The sequence below is a fragment of the Panulirus ornatus genome, chromosome 12 (genome assembly GCF_036320965.1).
Source record: "Panulirus ornatus isolate Po-2019 chromosome 12, ASM3632096v1, whole genome shotgun sequence".
Classification (NCBI taxonomy): domain Eukaryota; kingdom Metazoa; phylum Arthropoda; class Malacostraca; order Decapoda; family Palinuridae; genus Panulirus; species Panulirus ornatus.
The window spans coordinates 47,196,186-47,222,024 of NC_092235.1; the positions used below are offsets into that span (position 1 = coordinate 47,196,186).

The window sequence follows — 25,839 nt, forward strand, 5'->3', positions numbered from 1 at the left end:
AAAAAATCATCTCCATTAACAAATGATCCACTTTTGACATTTTTTTCAAGTAATGAATGTTTCCATCAGACAGAAAGGTTTAGTAATTGGATTGACAATCTATCACCATACACTTATACTTGGCCCAACATACCATCTTAGTTCTGTGTTGCCAGGCTTCTGACATGAATTCATATGATCTACCTTTACAGACAAGTGCGCCACTGTTAGTGACTGGTCATTAACTTTACCGTTGTTAACACCTTCATGTGTTTGTTTAACGAATAGAAAATAATGTCCTAATGCATCTTGGGCATGTTCCACGCCTACTTTTCTGTTAATCATCTCATCCAGCTTTCGTTTTCATTCATGAAGAATTTCAAAGCTTCTCTGCTTCATATCATTAGTATGTTTCAGCTCTCCAATATCTGAAGGTTCTCTTTATACTGTACAGAATCCTTATTCATGCTGAAATTTTCACATTTCAGAAATATGAAAAAAATATATCAAGGTATCCGGGGATACAAGGAAAGGTTAACTTATCTTTCATATCATATATTTGGAAAATTCACAAAATACAATGTAACAAGTCAAATACACCTTTTTTACGTGTTTGGCAGGAACAAAACATCCCTCTTTCGTTATAGCATCACCACTACCTATATGTCACAGATGTATATAGCGTCACCACTACATAGCAATCACTACCTATGTCATAACTGAAGCCAGTGTGACAACTAATATTCCCCCCCAACATGCACCATGGCGCGCCCCCTGGCTAGTCACATCGCGCACTCTACAACCTGGGTCCCCGGCCTGTCCTCGTCCTCAGTGGATAGATGTCACTGGACGACGGAGAGAGCTACTGGGGGAGCTCGCTGGGGAGTCACCACCCCTGGGGCGCACCACAGTGGCTTTTTTGTACATTAGACCCAGTTCAAACTTTTAATACAAAAAGTTTTACAATTGTGCTAAACCCTTATCCTTTACAAGGTCTTTGTCAACAGGATGGTTAGAAGTAAACAATACGACTAAATTACTCTGCAAACACAATCACTTTGTGAAGAAAAAAAAATATGAAATAATGCTGACAAAAGAGAAAAACTACAATGTAAATTATAAAACCTGGTTTGTGCGAGTAAGAATCTTACTATCACCGAGCCCTCCTGTTACAAAATATACAGTTTGAGCAGAACCCAGTGGCAATAGGAATCTATACTCTTAACGGCAGTTTGTCAACCTTTATAATTGCAATTTAGCTCTCTACTACTGGGTGGGGCCTACTTCTTTCAGATACTTCCTAAGAGGTTAAAACTCATTTACTAGATATAAACTTAAAAGTTTCTTGATCAGTTCCTAAAGGAAATATCAATAAAGAATTCGGCCCTCAACACGCTAAACTGCTTGGTTTGTGACAGTTGAACAGAACACGCTAAGCAGGTCAGCTCTTTGTTATAGAGATAATTTGGAATAATTCCACATACATAGTATATCATTTACATATTTGTAATTTTTCACTTAAATGATGAACAATGATGTTGCAGTAAACGGAGAAGCAGCAACTGTTACAAGGTATTTTCTTTCTTAAATTTTGGGCCATGACGTCATCTGGGGTAGCTGGCTAGCAGCACCAGCCCCTGTGCGGAGGCTAAATGTCACGAGCAGCGTGACGTCATCAAAGCTGCCCCACCTACGTGTTCCGTTATTTTGTGTCAATTTACAAAGTATAAATTATATTCATGTCTGAATAAATAATGATACAACCTTTGTGTAAATAAATGTGATATATTATACATGTCTTGCTTGAATCGTTGGTACTTGTAATATCGACTATTATATTACATTAGAGATGGAACAAAATATTTATACAAACTACATTTTGGTATTTTTGACATCTTGATGTTCATGGAGAATATTACTATTTTTACAAACTAAATACAAATAGCTCTTAATCATAAAATTCTCATCATATACATTTGTACAATATACAAAATTGTAAAAAGTAATTCTACTTTTATGCGATGATCCGATGGCACTGGGGGGTAGGGGGGAGTGCACCTCGCGGGAACAGTGTTTCTGGGGGAGGTACCCCTGGCTGGGGGTGAGCAAGGGAAGTACCCCGAGTTGGGGATAAGCAGGGAGAGGTACTCCTGGCGGGGGACGTACCCCAGGCTGAGGGATGCGGAGAGGAGGTACCCCAGGCTGGAGGACGGGGGGTAGAGGGGTGGGCTGGACGACTGCAGACTAGGCTCACAATTAAACACATGGACATCCACTTTTAAGTGTCATCACCTTAAGGCAAAGTTCCAATCTTTTTTTTTTTGGTAACCTTCCTCCCTGGCAGTGATCCGATACATCCTATGGTGATGACATGGTGTGACACCAGTGAGACATACGAGGGAATGGAACTTGTCTAGAAATTGTAACTCGACCAGAATTCTTCCAACACGTCAAATCATTTCAGCATTACACACCTCAACCGAATACTATCTCATTTTGATTGTCATGACGTTTTTGTCTACCTTGTCTGCAGAGCATCGCAAAAAAAAAAAAAAAATAAAATGGGGGAAGGGGTTGACAAAACATGGACTAGACAACAAAAATGCCTGTTGGTTCTACTTCACTAATACTTACAGCAGCCACTGACCGACCCATCGGGGGGGGGGGGGGAAACCACGAGGCGTCCTCACTACCTCAGCTCTTGGTAACCTTATCAGGCTTTCCCTACAGTACATCCGCTCTCCAGCTTCAGTAGCTGCCTTATGAATGGGCTTCGTGACGTGGTCTCTTTGAGTGTCTTTACTCGGCCTTCTTGAGCATGTTTACAAAATGTTACCATACACAGGAAATATAAAAACGTTAAATGAAGCCACTGGGAGGGCAGGACGGAGAGCACTTAGTCACCTGGCCTTGACCACCACCTGTCGGGATGATAGGAAGGACGTTGACGTATGTGTTCCTCCCCTGGGTCGGGAATGACAACCTGGTGGCATTTCCAAACACTTTAACCCACTACAAGGCTACCTTACACAAAGCCCTAGTGGTTTACCTGCTTTGTAACGAGTCGGAAATGGCCTTCACCCAAAAAATGAATCATCACTTTGTGTAATTTTGATACTGCTATAACTAAAGAAATTTGAAGTGGACATGTAGTCAAAGGTAAGATATTGTGGCGAGGGCGAATACTGATGAGTAAATGACCAATGTTTGTATGATGATGAATGTATGAACATTATTATACAAAATCCACGGCTTTCCCTTTCTCATCTGGTATGTGAGACGGCGAGAAGCCGACCCACCATCGGGTAGTGGCCCAGTCCTTAGCACCGTGGGTTCTGCCCCACACCACCACACCGCAGGACGTGGGCTCTAAGAACCCACCTGCTCCAACACAACACTGAGGCACTGCACGAGTCAGGGTTCCGCGTAGTAATGGTAAGATCACAGCTGATAACACTTGATGAATCACACACAGGTCCGGGGGCCGCCCAGCACAGTGATTGCACCTCTTTGGCATGGCACTGCAGTCAACGCGAGTCACTGCTGCTGCTATTACTACTGCTGCTGGAGACTGCCAACAGCATCACACGCGCGTTAAGACTCCAAGGAGGCAATGAGGCTGTGGAAAACGACAGATTGGAGGTCGTTACCCAAGAGGGATGCGTGGCCGCAGGCATACTGCTGCTGCTGCGGCCTCGACCAGTCGTAACAGTTGCCGCCAGAGTTCATAGTGCTGCTATAGCTCGTTGTATTGTTGTTGCTACACATGGTGCTGCTGGTGATGTTGTTGTTGGCAGCTGCCGCGAGAGAGGGCGTGGTGGAAGTGGGCAAGGTGCAGGAGTAGGGGGCGGATGAGTAAGGTGTGTCTGAGCGGGGCGGTGTGGGCGTGCCGGGGCGGGGCTGCGACAAAGGCTCAATGGTGAACGTCTCGTACACGTCCCGTAGAATTTCTTGAGTGTCGTCCATTACTACACGACCGTCGTCCTTCTCATCCATTTCGCACTGAAGCCGTGTGTCACAAGCCTCCCGTGAGTTCTCCTTATCGTCGTCATGGAACAGTTTGGGCCTCTTGGGCGGGGGCGCTGGGTCATCTTCCTCCAAAGCGGTAAGGGGGGTTGGGGTGGGCTGCCCGTACACGCTCAGCACGTCAGACACCTGCATGTCACACGGCGGGGAGGGTGAACGAGGGCGAGAGGCAGACAGGTACGAGGGGGAGACATTGGCGCTGCCAGCTCGATGACGAGCCAGCTTCTCCTCTCGAGCCTCACGCTGGAGTCGCCTCAGAGTGTTCCTGAAAGAAATAATTAGCTGCTTTAGTATATGGTGTTTGCATGAGCTTGCATCAGCTTCAGAACTCAAATTACTAAAGTTCTCATAAAATGTTAACAGTTCATCAAGTAACAAATATATTGCTCTGAAGCTCCACAATAATTTTCAAGCACTATATAGAAACCCATCGTACTTACTTGATAAGCACAAATCGACGGAGGTCTTTCTCATGATCGTCAATGATGCGGTACTTTTCACTTGAGAAGCGGATCACACGCTTGCGCTCTTCACGCAAACGGAACTTGTAGGTCCCAAGAGCACCACGTCGTCCACTAGGGGTCGGCCACACACCGCTGGCGTCGATGGCCATACTCGGACTACCACCTGAGAGGAAACAAGATCACGTTCAGAAACCGAACCAGCAGTGTGGGAAACATAGAAAAATTACATGACATGTGCGGCACAAAGTAAAATGTTCAAATGAGTGGCACTAAAACAATGTGTAACAAGTGTAATGCACTGTTACACTAGGCGCCGTAAAATTAGACTCGATGACCCTCACATTCATGATCACACATTTCACCAACTGGTAACACGAGTCAGCAACAATCACTTAGAACTTAACTGCATATAACTACAAAACGGAAAGTGTAAAACAATGAGCGTTCCGTACCTCTATGTCTCAATGTCACCATTATCCACCGTATCACTATTATATCGCAGTCTGTATCAACTGACTTCGCAAGGTACAACGACGCAAATGTTCTTTCCAAGACTACGGACGGTTGGCTGGGAGCTCAGTACCTCCCGTCCGCTCGCACACTTGTTGCTTGGGTATCTGAGTCAGTCGCTCTCATGCAGCCCTACCACCGAGGCCAACCAGCCACCAACGTGTGACGCCTCTGCCTTTACCACGAAACGCAACCTGACGCCCTCGCAATACACAGAGTTTCAAAGACTTTCGTTCACCCGGCCCGGCAGCTCCGTGGGGCGCTGCAGGCGAAGAGAAGTGACAGAAAATGAAAGTGGTGGGATTAGGGGCAACTGATGTTGGCGTGATTTTCCCTCTCGAGCCAATGGCGAGCCAAGTTAGCTGTGACGTCATGCAACGTCACTCGATCTTGTCAACAATTTGACGTCACACGTGGGCGCAAGTTGTATGGCTAATTGCAACACAATATTATAAAACGTAGTAAATAAGATACGCCTATATGAAGTTTATCCTGCAACGGTATTATTGGCATGTAAAACTACTACTGAGAATTTAAGAGATCTAGACAGATGAATCACCGAAAATGTTCGCGGAATGCCCCGTTCTACTAAGCGGACATCCTGGCTCTCGGCTGGGACAATGACGTCACTTAAGTCCCAGAATCCTTGCGTGCGTCCACGCCCGCATAAGCAAGGGACACTGTCCGCCTCACCGTGGGTTGAACTGATATTAATGTTATCTCTATCTAAACACAAAGTATACAACTTAAAGACAAAGAACTAAGAAAAATGAAAGGTTAAGAGCAGTCTGAGGTACGAGGTCACCCTAAGGCGCCACGGGAAAATCCGACCGTTCCCCCTACGAGATAGAAGCCGCACCTTCCCTGTGGCTTCAGATGCGGCCTTGAAAGCCTTCAGGGTTCTACACAGTTGTACTACTACCATAAGAACCGCTAAACTCCGCCTTAGATATTAAGAACACCTAAGGACCAACTCCTCTGTAATTCTTTCAAATAAAGTTGTTTGCACAACTTTTTGAACTTTTGAACATATGATCAAACCAAAACCACCCGGTCTTCTTTCATCAAATGTGTTCATGACTGATTTCATAAATGAACATTCATTGAAGCAGCTCGACAGGTTTGGGTCCTGCTTAAAATCACGTATACAGATGGTAAATGAACCGTTGCCAAAAGGCGGGCACAATCCCAACTTGATACGTGTATAACGAAACGTTGCAAGTAATTCAGGTATGCGTCCCGAGAACAATGCAGATAAAGCTTTCCGAGTCCTAATATGCGTAAGGGGATTTTCCTATTTGGGGTTTGTAAGTCCTAGTTCGCCCCGTCACGCTGACACCAGGAAAATGTTTAATGTACAAGTTTGCATGTTAACGCGACTAAATTCTAAATGAAGAAAAACAAAATCCAGATCAGCAACACTTGACGATGAGGACATTAAAAAGGAAAGTTAACGTTAGGGATCTACCTCCTGGTACTATTATCACCTTAATTATACGCCTTGGCCTCCGTTCTTGTGTGATGCTAGTAGTCTCAATCAAAAACTTTATTGTACGTCACATTTGATGGTTGCTATGCTTATTTCGCAAGAACAACAGTAGTAAAAACAATAACTTATCCTTTACATCACACGTTGCGAGCCTAAGGGTAGAGCTCACCCCAACAAAATCCCCAGGTTGTGCAGTTACCAATTCGTCGATTTAAGAGTTCCCTCGCGCGGAAAACGTGTCGTACCAGTGGGGAGAATCCCGGTGCCAAGGCTAAACGAATGTATGGACGCAACATCCCAATATATCGTACCGCAAACTTTCTACATCACCATCCTCAAAAATACATAATTCAAAAATACGATTATCTCTGATAATCGTATCCATTATGTTAGCATATACTCAAGCTTAGATTTTCTGTAAACCCAGCAGTACGATAAATACGATCAACATACGAACATCTAAGCAAAATCATGTTTTAATATAGCATGCTAGTGAGGCTCCTTGCTTCTACCATACGAAATACCTAATTTCAATAAAACATGTCTTCTAGGGTAACCATTACGCGTGGCTGGCATATCAGCCGATAAAAAGTTATTAATGTACATGTTCACAAAATGAAAGATTAATGTATAAAACCTGATCAAAATTTTCTTGCATAAACTTTTATGCAATAAAAAGACAATGCATACCTGAAAGATTCCTAGAACTGTCAGTAAGGCCTCATCAAAAGTCAGAGATAAAATATGCTATATTACTTGAGAAAAAGAAAAATAGTTTAAGCTTCTGGTGTTCACTTAAGGCCTACTGACAGTTATTAAAAGAAAAACATCCTAGCAAAGTCAATTATTATAGCTTTCCACAGCTTAACATTTCATACGAGGTTCTCCCGCTCCCTTTCCTCGCTGTGAGCCCACCCCAGACTCAACTATTATATGGTCTCAAACACCACCGAGTAAACGCTGCCGGAACGTGTCGTACCGCACCACTCCAACACCACCCATCCCTCGCAAAAGAAGCTTTCTTCTCTTGACTCTGTGTGCTGTTTACTGCTACCCTTGAACACCTACAGTGCTCAAAAACATATGTTGCAATGTAATAATTAATGTGATAAATTACGTCAAAATACAAAGGGCATGGATAAAAGCTATGAAACACAAATCAATATTGTATCGACCCTCCCCCCAAACGACTTTCATAAAGTGATACAATCATTAACCTCCTGGAGTACAGTGGCCATGTCCATCCGGCCGCCATACAATCAGGACCTGCATTTACAGGACTCGCCGTCAAGAGTGAAAAGACGCCGGTTCATGCGGAGGTCATACAAAGTTGCCGAAAGTTTTATTTGGAATTCCGCCATGCTAAATGTCTAATCAAGCCACACACACGAGAACAAGACCTACACCCAATGGTTCGCTTTCACGCAAACTAGAATAAACCTACGTGTATTAAAACCTAACCAACAATAATATAAATTACATAATCCCACTTCCCTACAACAATCTGAATCCCCCCCCTCCGTACCATCTGTAGGGCAGATCCTCCCCAAGTCTCTCTCACGCCACACAGAACATGGTTTCCCGATCACCCAAACTAATGTGCCGCCTCATGAAAATTACAACAAGGAACCCCTAAAACGAGAAACTACCTCTTTACTCATATCATACTCAAATATTAACATCACGAGAAAGGCGGAGGAAACAGTATTTGCTAACAAGACGTTCATTTAACAACCTAATCGATTTTTAGACCACACAATGTTGGGTGGCGGCCTCCAAGGATGTGGGTCAACGGGTGTACACTCATAAGGGAGGGGCTCACGTCGTCAGCGTTGAGTATGCATTGTGGCCTTGCAACTCAGGATTTGTCTATTTACTTTCCATGATGATACAAGCATCCGTAGGGGAAAGGAAAGGTGCTACAAAGACTAACCATTAATAGGCGGTTACCACAGCTAGGAAAGCAAAGGTCCACCATGCCCACTAAAATCAGGTGTTAAATCTGCCGCCTCGTAAATCTCCTGCTCTTAACAACTAAATCTGATTTCGTGAATAAAGATCCTTACTAATGGCAATACACCAATAAGTACTGCCTCACACGTGTCTATGTGCGTAGGAGTGTGTGCGAGTCTGCAACAGCGTGTAAGTGGGACAGGGTCAGCTGGGCCAGGTTCACACACAGGCCCAGGGACGCGACGCTGCTGCTGCCATTGGGAGGGGGAGGGGGGAGTTAGTGGGAGGTGGTTGCGGAAGAGAGACGGAAGGTGGAACAGTTGCGCGAACAGCTGACGGGACCCACCCTATTGGAAAGGGAGATAACACTATGTGAAACGATGGTCACATTATCAAATAAAAGAGAAAGCTAAAAAAAAATTAGTCATAGCTAACAATTTAAGTCCACTCACTGCAAATCTCAAATTCAGTCCATTTCTCTCCCGACATAATCATGATCTAACTCAGTCGATTGGATGGCTAATCACTCTACAAAATCATGTACGAGCCCGCGTGGCGACAATCAGGCGCAGCACTTGTTGAAATCCATGCCAAGGCTGTTGCGTCAAGCCCTCAACAAACACTGGAAACCGAAGACTCTGTCACTACTGCTACCTGCTACGGCCGATGAGAAGCACTACCTTAGTGTAGCAGAGCTTTCAATGTCCTCCACAATTCATTATCCTACATCAAGAAAGATGTCTTTAATACTTGCACATGAATAATACACTACCTTTGAAAACTAAACCACAGCTAAAATGATTCTGAATTCATCCCCGTGATGCCGAAATGCGAGTTTCACTCGATCACTAACAGCACTAGAGACAGGCTGGTGTCAGAGAGTCACCACACTGTAAACTTTCTCTACTCCACCACAACAGCTGCACTCCCACTACACGGCATGAACCGGTACTGGTAAAGAGCGCCGTTATCACTGTCTAACTTGGAAAAACGACCAGTCTGCACATTACAGTCTAGTGTTGTTGTGGGAACAACAAAGCTCTGGGTCTGGAGGCTGCACGACAGCTTAGGTGAAGCGGCCTTCACCATAATCACCTGTCTCCCTCTGCACTAACGCTCCAACCTTGGTGCACCGACAACCATAATTGCTTCCGTGTGGGGTCAAGATGGTGTTAAAAATCTACCCTAATCCTTTAAACCCTAATTCATTACGTAGTCACAATACCATCATAGGCTATTGATACAGAGCCAGGCCAGACGCCAAAAACATAAGTTGTATAAATCAAATCTGAGCTCAACACAGAAGTATGTTACCTTCAATGTAATTTTCCTTATCAACACTGATGTACACGAGTCAGCATGTCGGATGCAATAAATATCTTGAAGGAAATACAGGTAATCCAACTTAAGCCCCTTTTCTTTCTATATGAAACTCATCACCACAATTCTCGTTCTTAATACCGCAGCTCGAATACAAACTAAATCACCATATATAAATGTATACATCTTAAGAGGTAGGTGGAGGCGACCTACTTGTGTAGCACACGGAAACTGTTCAGTGTGTGGCGAGGCACCACTAAGCACACGCACACAAACCAATGCTCTAGGTATTATTCATAATTGTGCAATCCTTGAGGAGCCACCAACTCGTCCCCTATTTTCCCGTCACTTGATGCCTAACATCTCTATTGTACCAATAAACATTTACATTTACGTCAATGTAAATAACTAACCATATGCATTCTCCAACAGAGCAATCATGAAGTGTAAACTGTCCACCAGAGATAATATGGAACTGCTAACTTCTATGTTCTTGATAGCGAGTAACTAGAAATACTACTACTCAAAAATGAATAGCATACCCGTCGTAAGTATAATTCGAGTTTACATACTGCAATAAATCACAAAAGGTGAAGTACTAACATTGCAACTCTTTATGGATACTATGCAGTTAGCGGCTAACCGTGCGAATATACTGCCAAGAACCGTTAACTTCGTGGTGAGCTCTTTAAGGAACTACATGGCCTGTGCACGCTCCATTCCTCTCGTTCGGGGACTCCGGGACAAACACAAGCATTATCTGTAATGTGTGTGTCATCACTTCATGCGAAAAACCTAAGTTCCAAAAACTTATCATATACTTGGTACTTACGAAAATCCAAAAGATACTTCACATACATCCACAATGCTTAAACTTACAACATGAGCACTTAAAATACAGTTGAATTTCAATAAGCCACTCTTACGATTCATATAGAAAATTTACCAATGACTTGGCAATGTCTAAACAAAATTGTCACAAAGACACTATCACCTCAAAACTTCACAACACTGTTATTTCACAACAATATAACCATATTAGAATGGTACACACCTGATAACACTCAGGATATGATGTACAATCCAAAAGATGAGTTCAAAACGTTTTTCTGAAAGTGCTCTACTTAACACAAACTTTCAAACCGAGAGCCGAAGTGTCACACACCCTCTTCCAGTGAGTGCCTAATCTAAACTGAAACATCTGACCAGCTGCTGCAGGCAAAACGTCACTGGGAGAGTGTATAGAAAACGGGCACGGCAAGTTCGATCCTCAGCTCAGAGGTATTCATTGGCTCTTTAAAAATTTAATAAACATCAGAAGAATATCATTAATAAATCATATACATAATGTAAATAAACAGAATGTCTTAGAGGTGAATGGAATAAATTTCGTAAGAGGCATACGATGATATCCACTTTTCTCCATTTTCTACATCCTCCACCACTGGTGAGCTGAGCAGGGCTGCCAACCTCCGGGGCCGTTCACCAAGGACAAAGCCAGTGAAAGCGTGTATGGAATACCTATGGTGGAGGTTCGGTTATGATTGTTCTCACTCACTAATCTACATAATACTCATTACACGTCACACTTGCAAATATTTAGCGGCTAATCAATAACTCTTAACAAGAATAAATATATTTTTTAAGTTCGGCCACCTACTTTTACGTAAACACGCATAAACACTTATTGGTACACTAATATTGAGTGTGCCATGGAACTTTTATACCGGCTACTTATAACGATCATACTTATTGACTCTTTTCTTCGCTGATGAGCAGCGACTAATACATTACAAAGTAGTTGATACAAGTGATGCCAACGCAAAAGTTATACTTTAGGACTAAACCTTGCGATACGCAACCCAAAATGCTCTTGATAAGCATGTAAACAGTGATTCATATGAAACATTACTTTAGGATAAGTAATTGCACCACGTCTCTCCACCAACGGGCCTATCACTAATATTATCACAGTATCGGTAGGTTATCTGCGTCAGGTACCGGGGTCCCGCAGTGTAAACGCCGTCATTCCGGCTCGCTGGCTAGCCGGGATCAGACACGCTTTGGCGACCCTCCTCCCACACGTCTCCCTGCCCGCTTTACTCATGAATTTAAACATGTCTAGGGCTTCTTTTGTCTACCCCTGCCTATCTTAGATGCTGTTGTGAGTCTGTCAGTAGAATATGAATTTATAATTTCGATACATTTTTTCAAGGATCACCAGTAAATAGTATTGATGACATGCTGACCAGCTTTTAACTGATTTTAATTGGTTAAAGGAGGGCTCCGTGGGGGTGGGGGGTTAACGCAATTCCTTCTTATCCTCAAGAGCTACCAAGGTTGCTGGTATCTGCTAAGTCAACTTGTCATAGACTTTGAAAACTTAACGATGAACACGAGAGCAAAGTGTTTGCATATTACTGTGGCGGGGAGGGGGTAAGGGGGTTAAAGTGAGCGATAACCTCTCGCTCTTTAACACCAGTAAATTATTAAGTAATAATTGTCTGTCACACCTTACATTAATCTTTACTAAATGTAGTCGGCAGTGTTATCTATACTATTCAAAGCAAGGTTGCTCAATGGCAGTTACAGCCAGGAAACTGTTCCTAACCTTTCGGTATAAAGGTAAAGCCAATATCACTTGACTATAGAATTGATTACATCGTAAAACTGTTCGTTATACAGAGTGTACTACATGCACTACACAATGAATAACAAATTTACTTCATAAATCACTGTAACCCCAGGTTCACCACTTTATTAATACCAGCGTCATTATACAATACACCAACTAGCCATCAGAAACGTATTGTGGAATACACATCGAGGATAGCAACCATCTTAGTAAATTTCTACAGTTTTCAGCACGTACGCTCAGGGTCTATCATACATCAGGATCACTTGATGATACACCTAAGGTCTCCATAACAGGTTTACTAAACAATGAATACATTGTTTGGAATATCATAAGCCTTTAGCACAGTACAACAGCTATGCTGGTCTCCTCACGATTGTCCTTGATACACTGGCAACCCTGTCTGTCTGTCTGTCTGTCTATGTGATGCCTAATGATGGGTCGGTCCTGAACGTCATCTTTGTACTGATAACAAATCAAATTCTTGTCCATGAGGTTATCACGTGACGACATTTTGAAAAGATAGATCTAAATCGAACGACAGTATCGTTCCTACCATTGTGTATGTGTGTGTGTGTGTATATATATATATATATATATATATATATATATATATATATATATATATATATATATATATATATATAATGCACACACGAGGAACAATTAGTTATAGGGTTGGGTAGCAGGAGTTTATTAGTGATGTAAGGACAGGCGGCAGGTAAGAAAGGGCGTGTGTGAGCCAAGGTGAGGGTTTGGGAGGTGAGGCAGGACGTGTGTGAGCAGGGCGTGGGTGTGGGAGGTGAGGTAGGGGGTGCTGGGAGTGGAGTGTGTGGTGTGGAAAGGAGAGGAAGGATTGCAAAAGTTACATAAGTTTTACGCGGAACATATTACACATAATTCTTATAAATCAGACATGAAGGAGGGGTGGTGATATCTTCTTAAGAGCAACAGGTGTGGGACGAGGTGTGTTGGGTGTTATATTGAGGTAAGGGGTGTGGGGTATTACGAAGGTGCTGGATGATGTAAGGAGTATTGGGTGAGGTTGGTTGGTGATCAGCGATTTTGATCAGGGATGAGTCAAGGTGTCTACGGTGAAGTAGCACATGTGTGAGATGTGCCAGGGGATTAGGGTGGGGTTAGGCAAAAGGTGTGGGGCGGGGTAAAGGGTTGAGGCAGGTACGGGGTGATGCAGGTGTGGGATAAGGTGAAGGGCGTGGGGCGAGGTATCGGGGTAGACTGAGGTAGTGAGCATGTAGATGTGATGGAGGTTGAGGTTGAGGTGGAGTGAGGCAAATATGCATGCTGAAGAATGACGAGTATGGTGTCAGGTATATAGATATCGGGCTTTGGGGGTTGAGGCGGAGTCAGGAGAGCGGCCAGGAGACAGAAGTATGTGTGAGATGGGGTAATCCTGGGTGTGAGGTGAGGCAGGGGAAAGTGTGGTACGCAGGTAGGTAGGTGGGTTGGGTGAAGAGCTGTACCGTGTGTGTGTGTGTGTGTGTGTGTGTGGGAAACTGTATAGGTGAGAGGTAAAGTGAGGCGAGGGGATATATGGCGGCAGAGCAAGGGGTGTGTGGGGAGAGACAGGAAGTGTCGAGTGAGGTTTGATGTGTGTGAGTAATGAAGTTGAGAGTCTGTAGGGGTTGACGTCAGGTGTGGGTCGAGGAGGGAGTCGGGGTGAGGTAAGGTGTGCAACTACGATAAAGTAGGGGATGTGAGGTTGATGATGAATGTGAGGCTGGGTAAGCTGCGGGGCGAGGGGGATGTAGGGAGTGAGGGAGAAGCAGGACGTGGGGCGTGGGGTGACAATTCAGATGGAAGGTGTGTATGCGAGTTAGGGTGTGTAGTGGGAGGCTGGGGTGTGGAATTAGGCGGGATGAGGAAAGCATGTGTGCGGTGAGGTGGAGACCGGGCACTGGGTGGCCGTGATGAGGATGGGTGTGACATGAGGAAGAATATGAATGCAAGGTACAGGATATGGGGTGAAGTAGAGATGTGGAGTGAGAGAAGGGAGTGTGGGGAACTAGATATTGTGAGAATGTGGGGTGAAGTGAAGTTGTGTGCTGAGAGGTGTGTGGTGAGGCAGGAGCGTGAGGGTTGAGTGGGTGGTGCAGGAGGAGCGTATGTCAGGCAGCAGGTTAGAGAGCTCAGACCTGCTGCTGGTGCTGCTGCTGCCGCGGCTGCTGCGAGATAAGTTATACTTATCCCAACAGAGCGGCCATTTCCGGATGCATGAGCTTGCCTGGGGTGGCGGGGGAGGGACCTGGGGTGGGACCGGGCTGGGGCTTGGCCTGGTCTGGGCCGGTGACCATCACTCATGCAACGCTCCTAAACAGTATTCATCGCCTCCTCCCCAGCATTTTTGCTTCACTCGTGATCATTTTGATATTTAATGATAAAATACGTCGGTGGAGGGCAAGTAGAGGCGGCGGTCTGTCCCACAGAGCGGCCGGGTGGGAGGAGAGAGTCATGGCCGAGGCTTGGCACTGACGCATACAGTATTTTCTCCTGTCGCTGGGCCTTCGCGCGGACCGGGTGTCACGTCCACTCTTCCCGCCCTCTCAAGGTGGCAGCCTTACAGGTCCTGAGGTACAGTACCAGGTCCTCCTACCGTAGCCCAGCAGCAGTGTGGCCAAGCTGCAGTGTGGACCAGCAGCACTGTGGCCAAGCTGCAGTGTGGACCAGCAGCAGTGTGCACTAACAACAACATGGACCAACAGCACTGTGGACCATCAGCAACTATATTGACCAGCGGCAGTGTGGACCAGCAGATGTTGCCCAGCAGTAGTGTGGCCCAACAGGGGTACGGCCAAGCAGATGGTCCCGGTGCAGAAGTGAGTGTTAGTGTGCCTGCCACCAGCCGACCTGCTGCTGGTTCTTCACTTCCTCTTACACCCAGCGTTCACCTCAACGACCACACACAAGTGTTGTCACTCCTCCGGCCTGGCCTTACACACACACATACCTCAGTCTTTACCTGTGCATCTTCAAAGGCATTTTCAGCACCTCCCTGACGGAGGCCCAATCTCTTACAAGTGTTCTACTTGAACGAGGGAACTCATTAAAACTTAAAATGCCCTACTCGGCAACACGGCTCACGGCACCATTCTCACTGGCGAGGCCGGTGGCGGAGCACACTCGCCCACCAGTCCTCCCAGACACCACTCACTCACTCACTGGCCTAACACTACGATACGCTCACGGGTTTAGTAAGAGCTAACGTATATGTAGCCTGGCGCGAGTAATGCCTAGTGACGGTGGTTGGTGCTGAGGCCGGCCAGGTGACGCGCACGGTTATGTAAAGGTCTGTGTGCTGACGGGGGACTGCGGTGGTGTGGCCGGCTGGCCATACACTACCCAGTGTCTTATGGCATCACTCTATCACAGGGTCAGGATGCCTCCAGGGGTTACGATGCCTCTAGGGGCCAGGCTTGCTTCCAGGGGAAAGGTTGCCCTCAGGGGTAAGATTGCCCTCAGGCCTCAAGTCGTCCCCAGGTGTGAGGCTTTCCTTATGGGTAAGGCTGCTTCCAAGGGCCAGGCTGACGTCACCCAGGGTTATGGCTGCCCCCAGGAATCTGGCCTTCCCGAGGGACAAGGTAACAATACAGGGAAGTAGAGACTCTTCATCCTTTATACAGATATCTTTGTGAGAGAGGTAGAGTACGAGAATCTTTGATGTCAAGGAGTTGGTTCTTTTTCTCAGGGGTAGATTTCTAACACTGCCTCATCTTACTGAGGGACTCCAGGCGGGAGAATGGGAAGGTCAAGATAGATACGTGTGTATCACTGCAGAAAACGAAAAAGAAAAGGATGTGATAAATATCCTCGAGTACCTCCACACGTACTACGGTGAGGGAGGAACACACAATGCCATTAAAAATCACCGGACCTTAATGCTCATAACGAGATCATCGGACTTGCGTGATACTTCTCACTATCATCACTCACGCCATCTACACCATCACTACAACACCACTCACGCCATCTACACCATCACTACAACACCACTCACGCCATCTACACCATCACTACAACACCACTCACGCCATCTACACCATCACTACAACACCACTCACGCCATCTACACCATCACTACAACACCACTCACGCCATCTACACCATCACTACAACACCACTCACGCCATCTACACCATCACTACAACACCACTCACGCCATCTACACCATCACTACAACACCACTCACGCCATCTACACCATCACTACAACACCACTCACGCCATCTACACCATCACTACAACACCACTCACGCCATCTACACCATCACTACAACACCACTCACGCCATCTACACCATCACTACAACGAATACAACACCACTCACGCCATCTACACCATCACTACAACACTACTCACGCCATCTACACCATCACTACAACGAATACAACACCACTCACGCCATCTACACCATCACTACAACACTACTCACGCCATCTACACCATCACTACAACGAATACAACACCACTCACGCCATCTACACCATCACTACAACGAATACAACACCACTCACGCCATCTACACCATCACTACAACACTACTCACGCCATCTACACCATCACTACAACGAATACACCACCACTCACGCCATCTAAACCATCACTACAACGAATACAACACCACTCACGCCATCTACACCATCACTACAACGAATACAACACCACTCACGCCACTACACCATCACTACTACGAATACAACACCACTCACGCCATCTACACCATCACTACAACACTACTCACGCCATCTACACCATCACTACAACGAATACAACACCACTCACGCCATCTACACCATCACTACAACGAATACAACACCACTCACGCCACTACACCATCACTACTACGAATACAACACCACTCACGCCATCGCCACAGACGTTATTAGAACATATATCAACGTCAGTGCTGATCATCCAGTCGTACATAGGGACACCCCAGCAATATGGGCCACATTTTAGCCAGGCTGACTTCCACACACACACACACACACACACACGGGGCCCTTAATCACTTGGGACAAAGCCAGCTCAGGCCGGCCAGTTAAGTGAGGGAGGGAGTCGGCTGTCGTCTCAAAGCCTCACGAAACGGCAACAGTCGTAACGATGTGGACACGAAATGGATCGTGTGTCTCATTGCGACAGATCAAATGATGAGGAATGAGGTTGGTAATGCGAAGCTCGGTGGGTGTGTGGGAGGTGAGGTGAGGTGAGGTGAGCTGGTGCAGAGGTTACGTAATGCTGAGCCACCATCTCCCGCCCCCTCACTCACCCCTGGCACCACCTGTGTACTGGGTGGACCAGGGTCGACCAGAAGCACCACCTGCGTACTGGGTGCACCAGGAACGACCAGCAGCACCATCTGCCTCCCCTCACCCTTGGCAATACCTGCGTACTGGGTGCACCAAGGAGGTTCAGCAGCACCACCTGCCTTCCCTTACCCCTATCACTAACCCTGTACCGGATGCACTAGGGACGACCAGTACTACCTCCCATCACCACCTGTGGGACCAGTATGAGAGGGGATCTACCCTTTGGCAGTGGTCCTCTGGTTTTCATGAGTTTACGAAGATGGTCTTGTGTGCTCTTTAGTTTTGAATATGGTCTATAAAACTAGTTTACTGTGGTCTGCAACACCAGTTTACGGTGGTCTACAACACCAGTCTTACTGTAGTCTACAACACCAATTTACTATGGTCTACTACACCAGTTTACTGTGGTCTACAACACCAGTTTACGGTAGTCTAAAACATCAGTTTACTGTGGTCTACAACACCACTTTACTGTGGTCTACAACACACTAGTTAATTGTGGTCCACAACATCGGTGTACTGCGGTCTACAACACCGGAGTACTGTGGTACACAACACCGGTTCATCATGATCTACAACACCAGTAAAATGTAGTCTACAACCCTAGTATGATGTGGTTTAAAACACCAATATAATGTAGCCTACAACACCGGTATAACATGGTCTACAACACAGGTATAATGTGGTCTATAACACCAGCACAATGCAGTCTACAACACCAGTACAATGCGGTCTACAACACCAGTACAATGCAGTCTACAGCTCAGGTTTAATGTGGTTACAGCACCAGTACAATATAGTTTACAACTCCAGTACAGTGTGGCCTACAACACAAGTATAATACAGTCTACAGCACCTGTTGTGGTCTACAACACCGGTATCATGTGATCTACAACCGGCATGTTGTGGTCTACAACACCGGTATCATGTGGTCTACAACACCGGTATCATGTGGTCTACAACCGGTATGTTGTGGTCTACAACCGGTATGTTGTGGTCTACAACACCGGTATCATGTGGTCTACAACCGGTATGTTGTGGTCTACAACACCGGTATCATGTGGTCTACAACACCGGTATCATGTGGTCTACAACCGGTATGTTGTGGTCTACAACACCGGTATCATGTGGTCTACAACACTGGTAAGTTGTGATCTACAGCACAGGTATGTTGTGGTCTACAACACCGGTATCATGTGGTCTACAACACTGGTATGTTGTGATCTACAGCACCGGTATGTTGTGGTCTATACCACCGGTTCACTGTAGTCTAAAACATGTTTACGCAAGGGAAAAAAAAAACCTTACTAGATGAAGCGCCTTGTTTAATTTTACGGTTTATCTTGGTTTATATCCCAACAGGTTTCTGTTGTATAAACATGAGCTTAATTTTAAAAGCTTATCTTGTTTGTTTGTCATATGCTCATGTTAGTTCATGGTCAAGATCTTTTGTTTCTGCTGCCGGAGGTGTATTTTGATATTTTCTATTCTTCTTTATTTACTAATGACTTCTATGTTAGTCACTTTGTTTTACACACACTCCAGTAGTTTACGTAAATGCTTCGAGACCACTGGTTCATCTTGGTTTACACTCCACTGATGTCTTGGTTTATGGGATCTAATAGTACAACCATGACTACGATCTTTATCATTATTATTATTATTATTATTATTATTATTACTATTATCATTATTATTATTATTATATTATCATTATTATCATTATTAATATTACTACTATTATTATTATCACTATCATTATTATCATTATCATTATTATAATTATCATCATTATTATTATTGTTATTATTATTATTATCATTATTATCATTATTATTATTATTATCATTATTATTATCATTACTATTATTATCAATATCATTATTATTATTATTATTATTATTATTATTATTATTATTATTATTATCATTAACACTATCATTATCATTATTATTATTATTATTATTATTACTATTATTATTATCATTATTATTATTATTATTATTATTATTATTATTATGTTTTTTACTATTATCATTATTATTATCACTATTATAATCATTATAAATATATCATTATCATTATCATTGACACATTATTATTATCACTTATAAAAATAATTATTATTATCATTACTATTAGTATTATTATTTTTTCAAACAATTATCTTTCTTAGATGAGTCTTGAAGCAAGGGGTAGTGGGCCGAGGCCGCAAAACTCGCCCAGCCTACCAGCTGGTGGTCCTCCAGGGTCCATGTTCAGTGCCACACGCGCCACTTCCCTTCACTGTCGTTTGTTCAACTGGTTTATGACGGTGTCTGGTGATTCACTGTGAGGCTATTGAGTTGTTCCGTGGTAGAGGCTTAATTGGTTTGACTCAGGTTGTAAGGGTGTTTTATTTTTGGTTTACGCCAAAATACTTTAACATCTTGATATATGTGATGGTTTTATAATGATCTAGGTCACGTAATGCTGCTGGTTTACGTCAGGGTTTAACTTAGCTTCGCCGTTGGTTTATCGACGTAGATGATGTCGCAAATCTGTCCAGCTGGTTTATAACTTAAGTTTATCCTCTGGATTATATCTCGGGTTTAGGTATTCCCTCACACCAGATTCTCGCTGGTTTATGAGGGTAAAACCCTCACTTGTTTACGTCAAGGGTTTATTCGGTTTATATCGTTAGTTTATATCACGGTTTTATCTTGTCTCCCAGTGACTTATCCGTTTTGGTTTAAGACACAAATCTAATTCATGGTTTAACCTGACGGTTTATGCCGGTGGTTTATTGCGACTGCATATTGGGAGAGTCGACCTCCTTTTTCTCGATGGTTATCGTGGGTTTATTCCGGTTTAATTTCAGGATTCATATAGTTTTTTATGGATTTAAGTGACTGGTTTGCGTCAGCGGTTTATCTTTTATTTCACAGGTTTAACGCCTGGTTTATCTGACGAGTATAATATCTGGTTCATGTCGCTGGTTTATTTCTGGTTTATTAGAATCTGGTTCATGTCACGGGTTTCTTTCAGGTTTATGCCTAAAGCTTCTTTAATATTTTTCATGTCAAGGGTTTAATTATTTTTCTGATGGGTTATATTAACTGGCATCTGTGAAGTACATTCGTGTGGATGGTTTAGATTTAGTGTTTACGCTGAGTTTTCTTCCAGCATGGGTTTATATTTCGGGTTTATGCAGTCCGACATGTTCAGAACACTGGTTTATGTTCCTGGTTTATCGTATGGACCAAGTTCCCGGCTTGCATCATTGGTTTAATTTAGTGGTTTAAAGAAACCTGTTTGAGGTTTATTAGGTTTTATAGGGGGTTTATGCTAACAGCAGCGATAGGGATGGTGGGAGAGGCGATGGTGGTGGCACTAAGGAACACAAGTGTTGGCAGTGGTAGTCGTGGTGGTGGCACTAGGGAACACAAGTGTTGGCAGTGGTAGTCGTGGTGGCACTAGGGAACACAAGTGTTGGCAGTGGTAGCCGTGGTGGTGGTGGTGGCACTAAGGAACACAAGTGTTGGCAGTGGTAGTCGTGGTGGCACTAAGGAACACAAGTGTTGGCAGTGGTAGTCGTGGTGGTGGCACTAGGGAACACAAGTGTTGGCAGTGGTAGTCGTGGTGGTGGTGGTGGTGGTGGCACTAGGGAACACAAGTGTTGGCAGTGGTAGCCGTGGTGGTGGTGGTGGCACTAGGGAACACAAGTGTTGGCAGTGGTAGTCATAGTGGTGGTGGTGGCACATTATGATAGTATACATCGTTGGTATTGGTAGTGTTGGCAGCAGGGATGGTCACAGTCTAGGCACGGTACTGGTAGTGGTGGTGGTGGTGGTAACGGCTGCGTTGGCAGTGGTAGTCTGATGGTATTGGTGGTGGCAGTATTGCTCATCTTGACAAGTGTTGGTAATGAGAGCGGCGGCTGTGTGTGTGTGTGCGTGTGTGTGTGTGTGTGTGTGTGTGTGTGTGTGTGTGTGTGTGTGTGTGGCACGGTACTGGTAGTGGTGGTGGTAACGGCTGCGTTGGCAGTGGTAGTCTGATGGTATTGGTGGTGGCAGTATTGCTCATCTTGACAAGTGTTGGTAATGAGAGCGGCGGCTGTGTGTGTGTGTGCGTGTGCGTGTGTGTGTGTGTGTGTTGTGTGTGTGTGTGTGTGTGTGTGTGTGTGTGTGTGTGTGCGCGCGCCAGACACAGCCTCTCTCTAGGGAAGGAGGAGAGAGGGAGGCGGGAGCGGGACCTGAGCCCTTGGCCAAGGCTCGGTCGGGTACCTGCTGGCCGGCGTGCACCAGGGCAGGTTGCCGTCCCCTGCACCATCTATTGTCACCCGTGGGAATCAGTTCAGGCCAGCCACCGGGGCAGGGGCGTGGGGAGGGGCGTGGGGAGGGGCGTGGGGAGGGGGATTCTATCTATCTCTTTTTTTTTTTTAAGGGGAGGGGAGGTGATACGTGGAGGGGGTAACATGAGGGGTGGCAGGTGACGATGGGGGTGATGGTAGGAGGAGACGATGATGGGGAGAAGAAGAAGTGGGGCTAATGAGGAATGGGGAAGGAGAAGAGGTGTCGAGTAAGAGAAGGGATGGGGAGGACAGCACGGGGAGGAGGTATGGGGAGAAAAGACACGATGGGGTGAGAGGGTGTAAAACAGACAAGAACATGCGGTTAAGGGGAGAAGAGATGGGGAGGGAGAGGTAAGGGATGGGAGGGAGAAGGTAAGTGATGGGTAGGGAGAAAGTAAGCGATGGGAGAGGGAGGTAAGAGGTTGGAGGGGGAGGTAAGTGATGAGAGTGGGAGAAGGTAAGTGATGGGTAGGGAGAAAGTAAGCGATGGGAGAGGGAGGTAAGAGGTTGGAGGGGGAGGTAAGTGATGAGAGTGGGAGAAGGTAAGTGATGGGTAGGGAGAAGGTACGTAATGGGAGAGGGAGGTAAGAGACGGGAAGGGGAGGTAAGTGATGAGAGTGGGAGAAGGTAAGTGAGGGTAGGAGACTAGGAGGTAGAAGAGAGGAGTGTGCAGAGGAGCATGAGGGAGGCAGCAGCACCCTCAACACTTGGGAATGATTTTAAACTAGCGTGAGCAGGGCACGGCGATTGGCTGCAGGAGGGAGGGAGGGAGGGAGGCCCGGGGAAGAGGATACACACAATAGCAGCAACACCCCATTTTCTTTATGCTTCCCGAAGCGAGCACGGCAGCTCTAGTCCCTCCTGCAAAGTCTTCGGAGCCTGTTGTCTACCTCCGCATCCACTGTTGTCTACCTCCTCGTCTATTGTTGTCTACCTCCTCGTCTACTGCTGTCTACCACGGCGTCCACTGTTGGCTTTAAACCCTCGCTGGAACCCAGAGGGAAATACAGAGTGACGGAGTCCATGAGACCCAGGCCACGGCATCAGTCACCAGACACGCGAGGCTATAGTGAATGAAGGTCGCCCTTAGGTTTAGTGGTGTGTAGATGACAAGGTAACGGGGTCGGACCATGTCCACACACGCTCTCTCTCTCTCTCTCTCTCTCTCTCTCTCTCTCTCTCTCTCTCTCTCTCTCTCGGGAGCTCGTTCCGGCTCACGCATTTGTGGCGTTCCAGCGCGCGTGCGCGTGTATGTGTGTGGAGGCGCTGCGCGTACAAGGCACGGACGGACGGACGGACGGACGCGACAAAAACTTGCGGCACGAGGGGTTGAAGGCGGGTCTGTGAGGCGGGCTGATAAGGCGCTTCCGTCCCGTTCATTATCTTGTTCCTCGCTGCCGCTTACTGCTAAGGTTCTGCTGGCTCTTATCTCATGCTGATCGCATTCTGCTTCACATGTCCGAGTTTCACACATCCTCTTCATCTGCTCTTCCAACTCTACCTTCCATCACCCCCTCTCCCACCTTCTGCCAACCCTGCCTTCCACAAACGTTTGGAACACATCATGCAGCTGGGTAAGGACATATCCTCCATGCCTACGCCAGTCAACCCAGCAAACGTAGGTGCTCATCAGGTCACGAAGATGAGACACACATACGACAGCAGGGATGAACTCCACTCGCTCCTCTCTAACTGGCCAACTATCGAATGATGTGATTGGACGCTGATGACGCAACCGCTCCGTGAATGAGGGCAAGTCTTGCCAGCCTCACTCCCTCAAACACATCCGTCTCTCGCCCTCCCATCTCCCTGTACCGCAGTGGCACCACAGGTGGATGTGGCAGTGGGGAGACGAGGGGGGGAAGTCTTGTACGGTGAGAGGGAGGGACGGGATGCTGTGGAAACTGCATGACTTTCTATTCCTCTCGGTCGCTACGTATGTCATGAACGTCTGCTGCCATTACTCCAGTTCCCTGGGCCACCCTTTTTTCTCCCCCCCCCCCCCCCCCACCCCATCTTTTCTACGTGAGAGGCTCCAGTCACGGATTAAAGTCCATATCAAGACCGGACCTGAATTGAAATATACAGGTGAATGAAAGGGCTAAAGAAGAGATCAAGAAAAGTATTTACGAATTCTGGAATGTGTGAAAGTTTTTTTTTTTTAAAGTACCAAGTCGTAATTAATGGGAAACGTATGAGACAGTAAAGTCTTGCAAAGCTTCGAGATGTAGGGAAAAAGACAGTTATCAAAACGGCCCACTCTTGAGATGCCAACGGCCACACAGTAATCATGTGACGCAGCAGCTTGCCAAGTATTGAGCGGTTTTGCTAATAGTGGGGGCACGCAAGCAGCCAGCTCTCGGGAGCAAAAATCAAAGTAATAAATATAGAAGAAGGAGAGTGAACCAATATAGCGGCATAAAGCAAGTGGGTCAAGTTGTGAAGTTAGCCTGGGAGAGTTGATAACTTGGACCGCTTTTGACTCAACTCTGCCAAGTAAGGATACAGTGCAGGACCATTCCAGACGTCAAAGCAGAACTCCATACAAGTACGGATCAGTCCACTGTAAAGCCAATGTAACAATTTGGATGAAAAGAAATTTCGACACCTAACAGGGCTTTCCGTTTCTTAGAGACGGACTTAACTTTTTCATTGTGGATGTTACTGTAATACTAAGAAGATTCATCGAGTCAAGAGGTGGATATACAGAGGAAAGAGGAAAGTCATGAGGAATTTCTGATAGAGAGATGGATAGAAAGTGGGTCTTGGAGGCATCAAACTTAACCAGATTTCTCCGTGTGAGTGCATTTGGTTATTTGTACAAGAAAGGTAATCGTTGATGAATAAATTAATGAATAAATAAATAAATGAATATATATATATATATATATATATATATATATATATATATATATATATATATATATATATATATATATAAAATGTAAATGAACTTCTGTTTTAGAAGAGAGAGAGAGAGAGAGAGAGAGAGAGAGAGAGAGAGAGAGAGAGAGAGAGAGAGAGAGAGAGAGAGAGAGAGAGAGAATCCTAAAGTACAACATGGAACCCTTGATGATATAACTGTAGGAAGACGGCTAAAATGTCGGTCCGGAGCAGGGCAGCAAATGGAGGAGGAGGAGGAGACGCCTTATAACATGAGCAGGATGAAGGAGGCATCTGACCAGGAGGAAGATCAGGAGCAGCTCCTGCCAATATGAACACACAAGGCCACACTCATAACCTGCAAGCGTGTGTGGAAGAGGGAGGGAGGAGGAAAGGCGGGAGGGAGGAAGGGAGGGAGGGAGGAGACAAGGAGGGAGGAAATACAGGAAGTGACTCTCTAGTGAGTCCGCGTCATAGAGGAACTGACATGGAAACCATGAGAAGGTCAGAAGGGGGTGAGGGTGGATGATGAGGCCAGTGGTGATGGGAGGGTGGAGGGTGAGGCCAGTGGTGAAGGGAGGGTGGACGTCGAGGCCAGTGGTGATGGGACGGTGAATGGTGAGGCTAGCGGTGATGGGACGGTGAATGGTGAGGCCAGTGGTGATGGGAGGGTGGATGGTAAGGTCAGTGGTGATTGAAGGGTGGATGGTCGTGATGGGAGGGTGGAGGTCCAGGCCAGTGGTGATGGGACGGTGAATGGTGAGGCCAGTGGTGATGGGACGGTGAACGGTGAGGCCAGCGGTGATGGGAGAGTGGAGGGTGAGGCCAGTGGTGATGAGACGGTGGAGATCGAGGCCAGTGGTGATGGGACGGTGAATGGTGAGGCCAGTGGTGATGGGACAGTGGATGGTAAGGCCAGTG

At 45.8% G+C, this 25,839-nt stretch overlaps 1 protein-coding gene across 2 annotated transcripts; it reads right to left on the bottom strand.

Annotated features, from left to right (window-relative positions):
• Positions 1-518: 518 nt before the first annotated feature.
• Positions 519-10,952, bottom strand: LOC139752042 (uncharacterized). Of its 2 annotated transcripts, none has more exons than XM_071667855.1 (3): positions 10,796-10,952; positions 4,446-4,632; positions 519-4,270 (listed from the first exon to the last, which is right to left on the bottom strand). In XM_071667855.1, exons 2-3 carry the CDS (start codon positions 4,616-4,618, stop codon positions 3,574-3,576), a joined length of 870 nt encoding a protein of 289 aa, XP_071523956.1. In that variant the 5' UTR covers positions 4,619-4,632; positions 10,796-10,952; the 3' UTR covers positions 519-3,573. The 2 variants fall into 2 exon arrangements, with proteins under 2 accessions (XP_071523956.1, XP_071523955.1); XM_071667854.1 differs by lacking the exon at positions 10,796-10,952 and adding an exon at positions 4,922-5,943.
• Positions 10,953-25,839: the final 14,887 nt, after the last annotated feature.

Excerpts from the sequence above, each read along its gene's own strand:
- LOC139752042 (XM_071667854.1), bottom strand. The coding sequence starts at position 4,943 with ATGGTGACATTGAGACATAGAG. Across the intron at positions 4,633-4,921 it reads GGTGACATTGAGACATAGAG|GTGGTAGTCCGAGTATGGCC; the intron begins GTACGGAACGCT and ends GTTTCCTCTCAG. Across the intron at positions 4,271-4,445 it reads CGTCGATTTGTGCTTATCAA|GAACACTCTGAGGCGACTCC; the intron begins GTAAGTACGATG and ends TATTTCTTTCAG.